Source organism: Monopterus albus, unplaced genomic scaffold, assembly GCF_001952655.1.
Source record: "Monopterus albus unplaced genomic scaffold, M_albus_1.0 scaffold8.1, whole genome shotgun sequence".
Taxonomy (NCBI): Eukaryota; Metazoa; Chordata; class Actinopteri; order Synbranchiformes; family Synbranchidae; genus Monopterus; species Monopterus albus.
In genome coordinates, this window is record NW_018127888.1 from 1757278 (window position 1) to 1773901 (window position 16624).

General features: G+C 40.0%; 1 protein-coding gene across 1 annotated transcript in view; it reads left to right on the top strand.

Annotated features, from left to right (window-relative positions):
- gjd1b (gap junction protein delta 1b) overlaps positions 1-12358 on the top strand; it is a 23151-nt gene extending 10793 nt beyond the window's left edge. Inside the window, exon 2 of the mRNA XM_020586969.1 lies at positions 10144-12358. Coding sequence (XP_020442625.1) covers positions 10144-10993 — 850 coding nt within the window. The 3' untranslated portion in view covers positions 10994-12358. The remainder of the gene's footprint in view (positions 1-10143) is intronic.
- The last annotated feature ends 4266 nt before the right edge of the window (positions 12359-16624 follow it).

Sequence of the window (16624 nt, forward strand, 5' to 3'; positions counted from 1 at the left end):
GCTTAATGATTAATTAGATGGAACATTGTGGGTGTGGTGTATGAATGTTAACACCTTGTATTAATTCTTTAGTATGTTACTTGTGTGGTGTAGAAGATAATTATTTAAGAATGTAATTATGTAAGAATGTTAACACTCTGTTATAATTTTTTTAGTATATTACTTGTGTGGTGTAGAAGATAATTATTTATGTAGAGATACTGCTTGTAAACCAATGATGGTAAGATGATGTCATGGGGTAGGACTGGATAAGTCTGACTTCTTCCTACTCCATTCAAGCATGTACTAGGTATAAGCAAATTGATATTGGATTAGCATTTGTTGGATATGTGTAAAATTATGTGTGTTGACATATCAACTGTCTTTACATGCTTGAAAGAATAAATCAAATCAAATCAAAATAAAGATTTCAGTGTGTAAATTTATTCAATTAATTCAGATTACACCCATTGTTTCCATCTCTCTCTCTCTCTCTCTCTCTCTCTCTCTCTCTCTTTCTGAATTTCCCTTCAATGACCCCCCCATCCTTCCTCCTCCTTTTCCAACCCACGCATTCACTGTTCCTTCTCCTGCCTCTCCATCATAACCTTACAACCCACCCAAAAACCAGCGCTCCCACTGGCTGGTCTGTTGCCATGGAGACCACTCATATCACTTCTTTTCATTCCTGCCACTGATCTATTGTGAATGATGTCTCAATATATTGTAGAAAGTCTATTTTTATCATCTGAGCTCCCATTTAACTTGTACTTGATTGTGTAATCTGCTACCAAGGTAACTGCCACAATTATTATTGTCATGGAGGCCATTGTCATGTCATGCACCTATGAGCTAGTGCACTGGTAGGAAAATAGTATGCACCTAATCTTTGTCAGGATCAATCTGTTCCTTGTTAGTGTGTAAGAACACAAATAGCCTTTTAGTCATTAGTCAGAAGAAAAATACTTTCCAGTAGGTATGTAGAATTTCATTATACTGACTGGGGTAAGTCGTCAAAAATACACTGGACGTTTGTGGTGTGTGTTTGTGTGTCTGTATATGTAAGCTGTTATCTCAGATCACATTCATCAACACACCATATAAATAGTCCTTGAGTTTGTGTGTGTGAGAGAGAGAGACAGAGGAACAGAGGGATGGATGAATAAGTGAACATGATTAGAATATACTATTATTAGATTTTGATTTTATCAGCTTACAGACCCAGAATTGGACACAGACTACAGTTGCCTGTATATTTCTGTCTTCAACAGAAATATACAGTGTCAGATCTATAGAACTGAAAAGTATGTTCAGTATTATTATTATTAAGTTCCTGGGCCTGCAGGTGACATCTGACCTGAGCTGGTCACTGAACACTGCTGCCAAAGTGAAGGAAGCCCAGCAGTAGCTATACTTCATTAGGGGGCTCAAAACAGCTATGCTGAACCTTTGCCCTCTCACCCAGGCTTACAGCGGACTGATAGAGAGCATCCTCACTACTGGCATCACAGTCTGGTATGGTAACACCACACAGGCAGAGAGGAAGGCTCTTCAAAGAGTTATAAAGACTGCAGAGAGGATCATTGGGAGTAAACTTCCTGCTATGGACACACTATACACAGCACTCTTGTAAAAGAGCAGAGAACATAATCAGACTCACTCCACCCAGCTCACACTCTGCTCAGACACAAAAACTGCACCTACAACCTCAGACACAGCAAAGCGGACAGTATCACCACACACAGAACAAAATTTTTCCCTGCCACACTAAGACTGATGCCAAATACAAAATGTGAAAAACATGTGCAATAACCCCTCATTACCTTACTAAGTAAAATACCATATACAGTTCCACTATGTGCAATTCACCATTTTATTTATTTTATTTTTGTATTCATGATTTTATCTACTGTTTTATTCTTATGTAATTTTATTATTAGACTAAGTGTTCTTTTTGGCTTTACTTGACTCCAAGGGAGCCTTGCACAAGAATTCCTATATGCCTAGACTGTCTGTTTGTGCATAAATGGCAAATAAAAATCTTAAATCTTGAATTTTAAAGCAAACTATAAAATAATAATGTTAAATTTTATTTTTTTTTTCTTGTCTACAATAATGTATCTAGAGTAAGTTTTTCACTCCACACTGTGTACACCATATTTCCACTCATGGGTACCATTATTAGTGTTATGGTAGCCCCCCTCACCAGGAGGGTGAGGAAGGACTGAGGTTGGACTCAAGTGTGCAGACCCAGGTGCTAGGGAGAAAAACATGATGGTAGCAGGTAAAGAAAGAGAACACAAAATATCAAAAGAACATAACATGGGAAGGTACGGTACTTGGATATGTATGATATGTAGTGTAGTGTAAATGAGCGTAGCTCGTAGGTAGTGTGGTAGAGTCAAGCCAAAACGCACAGTGTCTGTCAGCGTAGCATTCTACCAACATGTACAGTCGGCGTTACTATGTTAATGTTCCGGCCAAGACGGAACGTCTGCCAGAGGTTTATATAAGGAGGCGAAGGTAATCATCGGGATGCACCCCAGCTGTGTGCATGGACAGACCAGTCGCTAATTACTGGAATGCAACACAGCTGAGGTGCAGAGCCCACATGATAGAGAGAGCAGAGGAGAAGCGGCCCTGACAATTAGTGTCTTGATTGTGTTGCTTTGGATATGTAACTTCTTGAATATTCATCTAAACAAGCCACACTGCTTTATAGTGTCAATGAACTGAACCTGTGATTGGAAATCAAAGGCTCTCAGACTAGACAATGATAAAACCTTTATTACAGGTTGGTATGTTAGAAATTCATCTTCATCTGAGTTTTCAGTCTCTATGCTGTATATTGTATCTCTGTTATACTGGTCTCAGCAGCTGAGTGTGATATTCAGTGTGTGTGTGTCCCAGTGTGTATATGTGTGCTGGCAGGTGGATGCAGGATAAGGGTCTGTCAGCAGGGGAGAGTGCAACCCCCTTACTCCTTCTGTCACTGGCCTGAAGCACCGGAACGTCCCTTCTGGGTGGATATGTGTGAGTGTGTTCTTGCACTTGCTACATAGTGAGGACCAAAAACGTTTTATTGTTGTTGCTTTTGTTTTTTTTAGTATAGAGTGAGGACATTTTGGCTGGTCCTTATTTTGTGAAACACCTTTTTGAGGGTTAAGACTTGGTTTTAGGGTTCACACTAGAATTAGGTTTAGGTTATGGTTAGGCATTTAGTTCTGATGGTATTAAGTAAAGTAGGGCAATGGGCTAGGGAATGCATTATGTCAATGAGTGTCCTCACAAAGATACAGTGTAAGTATTCTGTGTGAGGTTAGGCACAGCCCGGTGCCAGGCGACCCGTCGTGAACTACAAGCTGCTGATAAACCTTGGCAAAGGAGTACACAGACAGAGAGTATGACAAGTGTCTGTTCTTATTTAATGTGACAGGATTAGATTTGTCAGAGCTGCTGGTATGTTTGTTATCAACTGGTACCACCAGAGAAACAGAAAGTCAAAACATTAACAGGGAAAGAAATAAGGAGTAGAGAGGCAGAGTAGAGGCTGGAGTAAATAAAGAGAGGGACGGACTGAAAAGGGACTTTCCCAAACCACTGCTAACACAGGTGAAAATAACACTGCTACTGATTTAGTATTGCTCCACACCATTTTTATTGGGTATTTTATTTTAAATAAATCTTCATACCTAAATAAAACAATAAGTCATTTGCCACTTCCTGTCCAAAGTGAAGCAATCCCATTGTGCTGTGCTTTCATGGTTCAGTCTGCTGACCTGTGAAAAGAGGTGAACTGACTACATGAAATTGCATTTGGTGTGTGACCACAGTGATATATGCAGCCATGGTTCCAGACTCCTTTACTCGAAGTGAAATGGCAATTCAATCTAATTACTGGGCGACATATGCATCTGAGATTGTGAAAGAGAAGATGCAGGTTGGGAGACAGATTAGTGAATATTTATAATTACATCTTTAACCTGTTTCTCTCTCTTAAATTTACCCCCTAGCTTTTAAGAGTAGAATCAGAGCTGCAGCAAAGATGGAAATGTAAGGGAGGAAGGGAGTGGTGGACAGGAAAAACAGACCTAAGCAGTCAGGGAACAGGTATTGATGGAGGCTAAACACAAGGCTCTGGACAGGATTAGCAGGTCAGCCATAACAATAGACTTGTTTATGCCACAATCAAAAGCAGCTAATAGACTCCTCATCCTCTGCAGAGGCTGAGGAAAGAGCTTTCATTTTTGTTTACCGATCATCATTAATGATCCAATCCCAAAAATGAATTTCAGTTTCATCAGCAATTCAAAAACATATATTTTAGCTGCTTTGTCAGAACCAGAAATTAAACAGAGATTTGGTATCCATACATTGTTGAGTAGAACCTGTTTTTCATTCTTTATTCTTGCTGGGTTTTGAACAAGAGTGAAGTAGGAGTTCTCTCTCTCTCTCTCTCTCTCTCTCTCTCTCTTGCTAAAATGGGGGCAATATGTTTCACTTTTTCTCACAAAATTTTCAGCTAATAATTTAGTGTGCCTTGCCGGCACAGTTTGCTGTTTCAGTGAACTCTTCCTCAGGATTTTGTGTAAAGTAAACTAGCATGAATTTCTCTGAGGCACCTAAGCAACGCTGTAACTGGTGCAACATATCTGCTCCCCTCCTCAGCAGAAACATGCTGTTCTTTAGTATACAGTACTTATCTTCTAGTCGGCACACTTCTCTCTCCTCCTGCTCTGCCCCTCGCCTGTTGCCGTGGTAACTAGCAGAGGGAAGTTAAATGGAGGGGAGATTGAAGAGAGGGAGTAGAGATGACAGGAAAGGAAAAGGGGGGTTACGTCAGGTTTCTAGGTTTCTTCTGGACCCTCTTGTTTTTAATCTTATATTGTAGCCATTGTACATAAAATATCGCATTATAACTTTTATATATATGTACATATTTAGAATTTCTGATTGTTATTCTGTTTTTTTTTTCTTTCATTTTTATTTGGTGCACTTCGGGGGCTATTGAGCTGGACTCAAATTCCTTGCATTCTAACATACTAGCCAATAACATTTATGATTGATTGATTGATTGCCTCAATCCCTCTTGTTCCTTATCTATTCCTGGCCTTTCTTTTGCCTCCTCTTTCTTATTATTCTCATACATTTTTGCCTTCTGCTGTTATGTTCATTCACAATTCCTAAATTTTCTGTGCTCCATTTCCATAAAAACCTTTGTCCCTGCTCTATCCATATCTTTATACAGAACACACAGTGGACACAGTAGTCCAAAGTGCCTTACAGCAACACAGGTGTGTACATTGTTCAAATGCTTTGCCTCATTAACTCCTAAAACTTAGTTCCAGCTCTGCCAACTCCTACCTCACATTTACTTCTATTTTTATGCAGCCTATTCTCTCCCACTGCCATGTAAACAGCCATCAGAGTTTCATTAAAAGAGACTGACATGAAACAAAAAGGGGTTATCAAGGGAGCTGCACTGTGAATGGCATTTCAATATCTCTGCAGCTTGAATAATGCAGACCACTGTGGTAGCAACAGCCCTGTTTGTGTGTGGACTCTTGTGCTTCCACACATGTGCTTGTATGTGCACATATGGGGACGACTGTCGGTCAGTGGGTAGAGCAGACGTCTCCCAACCGGAGGTTCGAATCTTGGTGCCTGCAGTCCACGTGTCCAAGTGTCCTTGGGCAAGACATTGACCCCCCCAACTGCCCCCGATGGTTAGAGCCATCGGTTGAGTTGGTGTACAGATGGCTGCCTCAGTTCTGTACCGGAAACAAATTCCTTGTGTGTAACATACTTGGCCAAATAAAGGTGATTATCCATATGGAGGGGATAGAATTTGATTTCTCCTGGCAGATGCAGAAGCTGTTTTTTATCTTACCATCCACATTTTGTTTTTGACAAGTAACTGCACATCCTTCATGAGAGCTTTGAATATAACAAACACCCCCTTACTGCAAAGGATTGCCTTTCAGATAATTAGGTAGCACAACAGAGAAGGATGGCAGGTTGGGGGACACAATTGCTGGAGGAGAAAAGCCATTTTGGAGTTGTGTTGGTGTAGCGTTTTGCCTAATCACCACTACCTTTGTGTAAACACAGGCAATATATTAGTAAAAGGGGACAACAAACAGAGGGAACAGGGGGTGTGAATGTATTGAGGTATGTGCTAATATGTCTGCTGTGTGTGAGGCATATGTATGTATACAACCTGCAACCTATCATACAACTGATGGTTGTCTTTGTTAGAGGTTAGTTTCTCATTTCAGAGTAATCAATGAAATTAGTAAAAAAAATTCCCATTAAAAATCTGACAACACAAGAGGACATCTTCAAATCGCTTGGTTTTTTTCCAGAGTCCAAAACTCGAAAGTATTCAATTTTCAGTGACATAAAAAACACATTTGAGAAGCTGAAAGCATCAAATTTCTGGAATTTCTGCTTAACTTTAATGAAAGATGTTTATCTTTTGCTATTTTGCTTTTGCATGTGGAAGCTATTAATTCATTCTCTCCATTGAGATTTTTCACCACTGGTGGTTTTGCCTTGTTGCCCCCCTTTATCTCTTGCACTCTCCCCCTGCACTGGCAGGTTTCCTTTTAATTTAAGGAGATGATGTCTAAGCCACAGTGGGTTTTTGGTGACTTTATAATCTTTTTATCCCTGTCTGGAACAAATTGATCTTAAACAGCAATTTGATGTTTTCTTTCGATATCCTGTACAGTCAGTTTGAAGTAGCCTCCACTTACCGGTGCATATGTGTATAAATATGTTTGTGTGTGGTCACAAAGAATACGTGTGTGAGTGCAGACATTTAGTTCAGTGCTCTCACTGGTATTATGAATTCTCTGATCACTAAGCTCCTTAATGGAGTCTTTACAAGGGCAAATGCAGTTTGATTAAAAATAATTTTTTAAAAAAGTTTTCCACCTCCCTCCCCTTCTACATGTCAGCTGATCACAGCTGGGCAGATTGGGAATAAGTCTTTCACTTTCCATTTTGGAGGTTATCACTGGCGACCTGATATTTTGATATGAGGTACTTGTGAACTGTACGTCGTCAAGACGGCAAAAAGGATTAACTCCACCCTTTGACTCCACATCTGTGCCACACAAGACAAGCAAAGCCTCTGTACTATTGGTAGATTACCTTACACAAAGCCAAATGCCATCTAATGATTATCTGGCAATGTCAGGTGCAGGAGCGGGGGCCTCCCCCGCTCCGGGATCTACTTTCCTGTCACAGTGGTGTCCAGATCAATGGAGCATCTAATTGAGTTTGAGTTGGTAAATTTATACTTATTCCTCCCAAATGTGACTCTTTCTGTGAAATACACTTGATTTGCCTGAAGTAAATTCAGGTGGCCGCTACTGACTCTATTTGATGTTATTTAATAAATCCAGACTTACCCTGAGGATAAGTTGCAAGTGAACAGAGGAAAGAGGTTAAGATGGGATTTTAAATAAACTACTGAAGCTCCTGCCAGAGGAGAAAGTGTAGAAAAGTTGTCGGCAAAGCCTCATATTATCTTGATTTAGATAAAATGTTAATAACATAATGTCACACACAAGTACGTGGCCATATATAAAGACACAATACCAATTTTGATGATGTCATGTTGAATTATTTTAGATACACAGGGTTGTTTCATTTCCTGATAAGTAGCGGTTTTGGGGATGTGAGTTTTCTGCCCGGCAGTGATGTTTTTTTTAGTGAGGCCCTGAGACTAAAACTGATTTTTGAGTTTTTTAAGATGCTAAATCATATTTCACTTAAATTCTTCATTATCACTCCAGTTTTTATCTGGTCACGGATCTACTGAATTAATTAAAATGTAATTAATGTGAACTATAATTCAGTAATATGAGTGTATGTGAATGTGCATGCATGTATGCCCTTGACATTCAGTGCTCATTATCTGCCTTCATGTGGCAATATTGCCAGCAACTGCTTTTCAGAGTGGAATCTGCTGGATTTACCTGTTGAAGTAAAGGCCCTCTGTCTTTTAGCCATGCTATAAACGTTCACTGTTCAAACATGATTGGACCATTATACCTACAAGTAATGGCATCTGGCACAAAGATATAAATACAGAAGGTTATGTATAATGAACAAGGTGATGTTTTTTTTTTTTTTACCAGTTCTCTGCAACATGATACTAGAGTGTCCTTGAGAATGAGAAAGCAAAGCTCTAATATTGGTCCTTGGTGTTAGATCAAGTTTCAAGTGTTTCAATAAAAAATAGTTACTTGAATTTTTTCTATGGTGAACGGCAGAGGTTTAAAGTGTAATATGAAATGACATCAGAATGTTTTAGCTCGTATGCATATTTTATTCACACTTCAGCAGTGTGTTACCTCTTAAACATGACCTCATCACCTAAAAGTGGTTGACTTATGGTTTACTGTACTGTTAAAGTCTGAAACAGCCTTACAGTGTGTGTGTTGTGATGATTCATTTCTTTAAATGTAAATGCTCTGTGTTCTGCACATTGACCTTTCTGTGCTGTCCTGCCCACCAGCACTGCCTCCAGTGCCATCTTTATATGTCACCATCTATTGATTTGTACGCACACAAAATCCATAAATCCATGATAAATGTAATGAGGTCTGATTTTGATGGGCTAGTGTAATAGCATGCACTGTGGGTTCACCTGAAGTAATGGCAGCGATTTATCATACTGTTATTAATGGGACTATAGCTAATATAAATGGCAGTGATTAGTGAGGGCTGACCTGATGCAGAGCTCTGTGGGAGTGAACTCCAAGGCAGCGATCAATCAATAGATTAACAGTGATGTCTAGGCCTGTTCATTTGAAGATTCCAGTGTGAGACAGCATGATATTTGTAGTGCCACCAGTTCTCAGATCTGAAAAGTAAATGAGGAATGAAGAAATAAGGAAGCAAGGAGAATGCTGTCTGGAAGAAAGGAAAGAGAGAGGAGCAGAAACCCCCTAGTTTATCTTCTGTTTTTGTGTGTGTGTCTAATATCATAAAACAGACACACATAGTTTATAGATTTGGCAAGTTGGCACATGGAAGTATATGCTTTGACAGACACGCTTTAACTTGCACACATCCACCCACAGTGAGGTGATCCCAGTTTCAACAGCAATAATTTCTCTTTACACCATAAATAAAAATAACAAACCAGGGTCACTTGTTGCTAATGCAGCGAGAAAGTGTGTGCATTGTTTATAACAAAGTCAGCAGCTGAGAAATTACTCTGTGTGAAATGATTTGCAGTTCCAACTGAAGTGTTTCTAAACTGAGGTTGCTGAGCTACCTGCACCTAATGATGCAGAAGACACTAGATGAGGTGAGATATAGGCTGTGAGATCTGAGCGATGACAACACATCAAGGCTTCACTCATAGCTTTTCTTCTTGAGTGTTTGGCTGATAAATGGGATTTGGAGCGCTCTTGACTTGATAGTTACACAACACCCCTCCTCATCATTAACACAGTTTCCCCTTCTTCTCTCTGCCTTGGTGACTTCTCTCACTTCTTACCCCGATTAAGGAGTTCAAAGTCCTTCCTGAAGCTCCCTGCTGGGATTTCAGTTTCATCCCCCTCACACACTTTGTGTCCCTTATTAGATTTGTACAGCATTTCATTCCCAATTTTCTTGCCCTTTTTTTTGTGGTGAAGGCAAGTGTCGATGTCCAGTTACTCATACTCATTCACCAGTCTTACCTACATTGCTTGAAAGGTTTAATGCATGCTATAAATAAAAATATTTGACACATGGAAAATAAATTCATACCAAAAAATAGTACAGCTAAATTCATCTGTCTGCATAAAAGTGATGAGCAGCTAACAAACTAGCAAGCCAGAAACATGCCAGCACTAGCCAATCACAATAGCTCTCTGTGTACTTTGTCATTTTACTAATAAAAACTAGTTCACACAGTTCATTTGACAGGTTTATATCTTGACTCCTGGCTCATAAGTCTCTTAAAAACAACTGTACTCCAACAGAGGAGGATTTATAAAATTGGATGAACTTTTTGTACTGTCCTCTCTCACTCAGCGCATCTCTAGAATCTCTGCTTGGAGGGACGTATGAGGACAAACAGTATAATCTTTCCTAAGACATTGAATCACTGTATGTCTCTGAGTGTATTAACTTTATGAATCTTTCTTTCTCCTTTAGGATCCTGCTGACAGTGGTGGTGATCTTCCGTATCCTAATCGTGGCCATTGTAGGGGAGACGGTGTACGAAGACGAGCAGACCATGTTCATTTGTAATACGCTGCAGCCGGGCTGCAATCAGGCCTGCTATGACAAAGCCTTCCCCATTTCCCACATCCGCTACTGGGTCTTCCAGATCATACTGGTGTGCACTCCCAGTCTCTGCTTCATCACCTACTCCGTCCATCAATCAGCGAAGCAGAGGGAAAGGCGCTACTCTTTTCTCTATCCCATAATGGAGAGGGACTATGGGGGTAGGGACGGGGCGCGAAAGCTCCGCAACATTAATGGGATTCTAGTTCAGCATGGTGGTGATGGAGGAGGAGGGAAGGAAGAACCCGACTGCCTAGAGGTGAAGGAGATCCCCAATGCCCCACGGGGCCTCACCCATGGGAAGAGCTCCAAGGTTCGCCGGCAAGAAGGGATCTCCCGCTTCTATATCATTCAGGTGGTGTTCAGAAACGCACTGGAGATTGGCTTCTTAGCGGGCCAGTACTTCCTTTATGGCTTCAGTGTGCCTGGGATTTTTGAGTGTGACCGTTACCCATGTCTGAAGGAGGTGGAATGCTATGTGTCCCGGCCCACAGAAAAAACAGTGTTCCTGGTTTTCATGTTTGCGGTGAGCGGAATCTGTGTGGTGCTCAACCTGGCCGAGCTCAACCATTTAGGTTGGCGCAAGATTAAAGCTGCCATCAGGGGCGTTCAGGCCCGCAGGAAGTCTATTTGTGAAATCAGGAAGAAGGACATGGCACATTTGTCCCAGCCACCCAACCTGGGGCGCACACAGTCCAGTGAATCAGCCTACGTCTGACCATGAGGAGAAGAAAAAGAAGAGGGGTGGGATGAATGTGCAAGAGAGAGGATAAATTAATTATAATTTTAATTTAATGAAAATGCTGTGGAGGTCAAACAAGGTGACATCTTCTCTGTGATGATGAAATGAAACAGAATGTAAAAAGACCAAACCAGCTCCAGCTGTACAACTTTAAGAATTAAGAACAAATAGAAGAAAAAGAAAAATGACAAAGCATAGAAGACAATAAAAAGTTCTCTTTCTCAAATGAACATGATGATCTACGTCTCACAGGGAAATATTCCAACTGCCATTTTATACTCTTGTCTTTTATAACTAATTGCATTCTTCTCTGCCCTTCGTTCCTTTTGATGGGAGGTACACAATCTATAAGGGGGGGAAGAGGGCAGCACTAGAGAAGAGGGGAAAAGAAGAGATTAGACAAGAGACTGTTTTGTGTTTTGGGGGGATATTGGAAGATGACAGCGGTGTTAGACGCATCTCACGGTGCTTTTCATCTGGATTGTGTCAGCCTCAGTGAAAAAAGGGAAGACAGGACAGGGAGGATGAGCAGCAACATCAATAAAAGAGGAAAGGAAGAACAGTCAAAGCCATGACAGAAAGAGAATGAAGGCGAGCATGAAAAATAGTAGGAGGCAGACATCACACTCTGGGAAAACATATGAAACAATTGAGGACTGAGAGAAGAGAGCGGACATTTTTCTTTTGCTTCCTCTCCTTGCCGGAGACTCGAGGTAGACTGAAGCCAAGAGGGAAGGAGCTGCCTCTGATCAATGTCAGCATCGCCTCCACTGGAATGTCATCACGAGCCAAAACCAAGTGAAGAAGACTGATGATGTTTATGTTTTGTCTCTTGGCAAAAGATAATTTTAACACAAACACATCAAGTACCATAAACACTTTTTTTTCCTCTCCTCTATCTCTCGCTCTCTCAGCTACACAGATGTGATGACCCTCACTGCTCTCCTGCTACGTAAATGTTGGAGAAGGACCAGTGAACAAATGAACAAACAGTGTGTAAACATCAGTGTCTCCTGAAGCAAAAGCCAAACTTCCCTCATTCCAACATTCCCGTTTGCTGATGGATGACGTAGAAACAGAAAGGGGAGGAGAAAGACGACAGGAGCTTGTAGAGAGAGGAAGATAATTTTATCACAACTAATTTTATAAAATATATCACCAAGAGTTATAAATTTTTTTGAGAAAGCAATGGTGCCATCCATGAAAAGTTATGTAAAGTATATCAGCGTAATGTTATGTAGAATATAGCCAAATAGATTTATTTATCTTGTGAGCAGGTTGGTTGGGACATGATGTTGCTGTTTTTTTAAATGTGTAAATTGTCTGTACTTTTTTTTTTTTTTAAACATTTTCATTTAGTTTTAAAAATTTCTCACTGGTGGAACTGATTAATGCCATGTATGAGATGGGAAGGAACAAGTCTGTGCGCCTTTGAGGCTGTGCAGTGGATTTTGTTTAGCAACAATTTAAGAAAACTGAATTACAATTGTTGCTTAATTGCATTCAAAAATGCATAACAATGCAACTGGTAAACACAACATCTATGTGTTTCCACCAGAGAAGCCTTGGTTTTCTTCAACATCACCTGCACAGCTTCAGTCACTTAAGACCTGTGAGCCATTTGAAAAAGTCATGTTTACACAACACAGTGTTTCTTGAATGAACAAGCTGTGTAGCCAGTTAGCAGTCACTCTCTAGCATTTTGCATTTCTTTCTTGACTGGTTTTCAGCATGCATACCTTGTTACAAAAGAGTAAACAGAGAGTGTTGCACCTTGATTAGCGTAGACATGTGGGTGAGTGGCAGACCGAAGGAGCACATGTTGGGGTAAAGGCTGCGTTACTGGACACATACAACAGAGCATCATTTAAAACAATGTCTTTACTTAAAAAAAATCATGTGAAATTGACACGAGTACACACAGAAACACATCAGAGCAGCATATTGTCCCATTCCTCTGTGTGAAGGAGGCTTGGGTGACTGACACAAGCACAAAGAAAACAATTATTAGTGTTTAGGTACAGTGAGGTTGTCAGTACTGCAGCAGATCAGTGGTCTGCTCTTTAGCCCCTTCATTTAGGTGTGTCAACTGAGAATCATATACCCCTGCAACATGTGTAGCTCAACACTGTTGTTGCCCTTGCACTGCCAGATGTGGTGATTTACAGCTTACAGAAGCCACCCTGCTCTCTCATACACTCTGAATGAACACGTTAGTCAAATGGCAGAATGTTTTAACAAACTGCAGCTACTGTGTATTATCTTATTCTAACCATTGTTGCTGCAGACAGTAAGTATCCAATTACTCTGTAACACCATAAACATGTTAGTCAGAGCTATATTTGGTCTTGGAGCAGCAGCTAATAGGAAAAGAAATCCCCTCAACACTCCGTTTCTTTATTCACTTCCATTGTGATCATTTCTTTGATTCTTACGTGTTTAACGCCAGATTTAGACTTCTCCGAGGGTCTCTATGGGGCTCAGATTAATTGGTGCAATCTACTGCATGCACTAGGAAGGACATACTGTATACTCTAACAGGGCATGGCAAAATGCCTAATAATAGGCTGAGTCTTGGATTCCCACACTTACTGAGAGCTTGTGCTTCTAGCGAAGGCTTAAACACCAACCTTGATCTTATAGGCCAAGTCAATGTCCTGTACTATATGCAGCTCCTGCCAGAGAGTCGCTGCGCAATACAGCTCTTAGCTAATCTCCACAGAACACAGGTCAGTGCTTGTGCGACCACTAGTTTTTGTGAATGGTGCAACATGCGGAAACATCATTTATTACAGAAAAACCAGCAAACCTGCATACAGAAATAGCAGTTTGAGCTCAATTTACTCTTCTTGGATTCTTTCTTCATGTCTGGGTTCATTCAGGTCAGAAACACACACACACCATAAGGACATAGAGAGCCATAAATGTGTCCTGGTTTTCTTCAGTTTACATTTATACAGTGTTCATTACTGAGTCATGACTCAGACTGCAGTTCTACAGTCAGCGGGTACAGCACTTTCCACAGTAAAAGCAGCTCCCAGATCATCCAACAGTCTGTCACTCGCTACAGTCTATGTTTCTATTTGTGAGTGTGAAATGAATTATGCATTTTTTTTTCCTCGTTTGCTTATTTTTAGACTTGTGGATTAATTTTTTTGTCTATTGCTCTTTTTGCGAAGTGACACAACAAAAAAAGAAAGATGTTTTTGTGTGTAAAAGAACAAAAAGTTTTTTCAGTGTGTAAAAACAAGGGTAGAGTTCAAATATAAGACTAGCAGAAGATATGTTATATGTCCTCCCTTGCCAAAATGATATGCAAATTTCATCAAGATTTTTTAACTGCATGTGTAATGGCTAAAACAAGCATGTTTCTATGTTTTTGTCAACAGAATCTTTAAAGGACAATATTTTTAGTCCAAACTTTGGAGCCAAGCTATTACGTCTTGATGCCAAGTGTGAATATTAATTACCCAGTTTTTCAGATGGTACAGAGCCAGGCAAGACAATAACAACTCAGCGATGTTAAAACTACCTGTTACAGATTATGAGTCTGTTTCTATCACCAAAAGATTTGGAAAACCACTACATACAGTAAAATCTTCAACTGTAAGAAATGTGCACATGAATATACCTTTGTAATGTGTTGTAGAAGGTATTTTGATCTATAAGCCAATCAGTCGCATAATACGACACAGGGTACACAGGATTATAAGCGCGCAGAATAAAAACTAGCACCAATTTACACCTTTTAGCATGTTAAATCTGATGAATCCTCAGAGAAGCTCCTTATGGGCAACATATTGGGGTACAGTACACTGACAGATGACTCAGGAAAGAAAACAATGCTGATCTTTTACACCAATCTTTTCTAGGACAAATGCTGTTTCTACATTAAGCAAGAACACTTTTATATGGTGTTGCAACATATCAGCATACTTTCCATTTACCATCTATCCTTGTGCTGTAAAGCTCACCCAAGAAAACTGTCTTCAAGCCTGATTATTTACCTGCTGGTGCTACTCAGGTCGGGCTCTCTGCTGAATTCAGATACATTTCCTTGTCTCCAGCACACTACTGCCCCACAAACCACAGGTCATGTAGCAAAGCAGATTCCCTTAGATATCAAGCTGTTTCTCTTGACTGTTACTAACAAATAGGCATGTCAACAAAAACCTAAATGATTTTATAAACCTCTCAGTGAACTTCAATGCAAAGCAGAACAGTAGCAAACAATTTGATTTCTCAGGAAAGCAGCATATAATCAAGCTGTTTCATTTATCAACAAGCTCACTGAATGACTACATTATTCTTTAAGCTGCTGCCAGAAGGACCTTAGATTACATTAGTAATCACATTATGTAGCTATAAGGACTGATTAGTGGCCATTGAGCAAGTTTTGAAAACATCAATTTTTACTGATTACAAACTAAAAACTCAGTTTTTTTTTTTAAGAAAGACATTTCAAATTTGACTTGGCATTTTGAAAGGGTATAATGTGCACTCATGGGCCTATATAGCATTCAATTAGATATTAATTTTTGCATTTAAATTGACATTTATCTTGGCTTCTTTCAAATAACAAGTATGAAAAGCTTTTGCTGTGTTTACCCCCAGTGAAAAAAGTACATTGTAAAACTTTATCCAGATGACTTCAGTTTTCCTTTTTATTTAGAAATAAAATGCTCTCTCCTCCTCCCACACCTTTGTCTGCTATGGTGCTGCTGACCTGTGGGTGAGATTATTATAACCACAGGGTTCAGTCATGAAATCAAATAATGATGCTGAGTGGCAGAGGGGAATTTAAACCATTCAGATTTGACCAAATAGCCTTCAAGCATCTTTCTCTTTCTCACCAACACTACCACAGCCTATACTGTACTTTCCACTGCTTCTCTAACACTGCCACTATTCTGTCATGATGCATGCCTGTAAACTGTGTCAGAAGATGGTTGCTACAGAGAGAGGTGAAGCCTGTATGGAAATGTGTCAACAAAGTGGGGGAGCAATGTCATATTTAGCCAATATTTGGCAACTTATAGTCGTGATCAATATTTAAGGGGTCAGAATAGGAAAAATAAATAAAATCTTAGCCCGAGGAACTTGTCATTCTTCACCATAGCTTCTACTGTGACACCTGTACAGATGTAAAAACACGGACTGAAAGCAGGAACAATGAACTACACACTTACACATGTTCACGCTTTGTATCCTTCATCTGAAAATCTGTTGTTTCAGACTGCAGATTTTATGGTGTAACTGACAGACCTTTGTTAAAGGTTCACTGTATATTCCTGACTGGTGTACTGTATGTAAAGGTTGAATAAAACCTTGAATAATACATCAGGCCTGAACTGGCCTTGTGCCTAGTGGTTTATAACCTGTAGACATGGGTGTATTGTTTCCTGTACAATATGTGTGTATAGAATACATGAATGGGTGGGTATTTGAGCATGTGGGAGGGATAGGATTTAGGAAATAAAAACATTCTGTGGTGTGAGTGAAAACAAGTAAATGTGGCTACAGCTTGTACTGATACAGGTCTATGTAGAGCTGACTGACTTTACAGATACAGTGGCTTCGTGCAGCCTAGCTGGTTGGCATAATGAC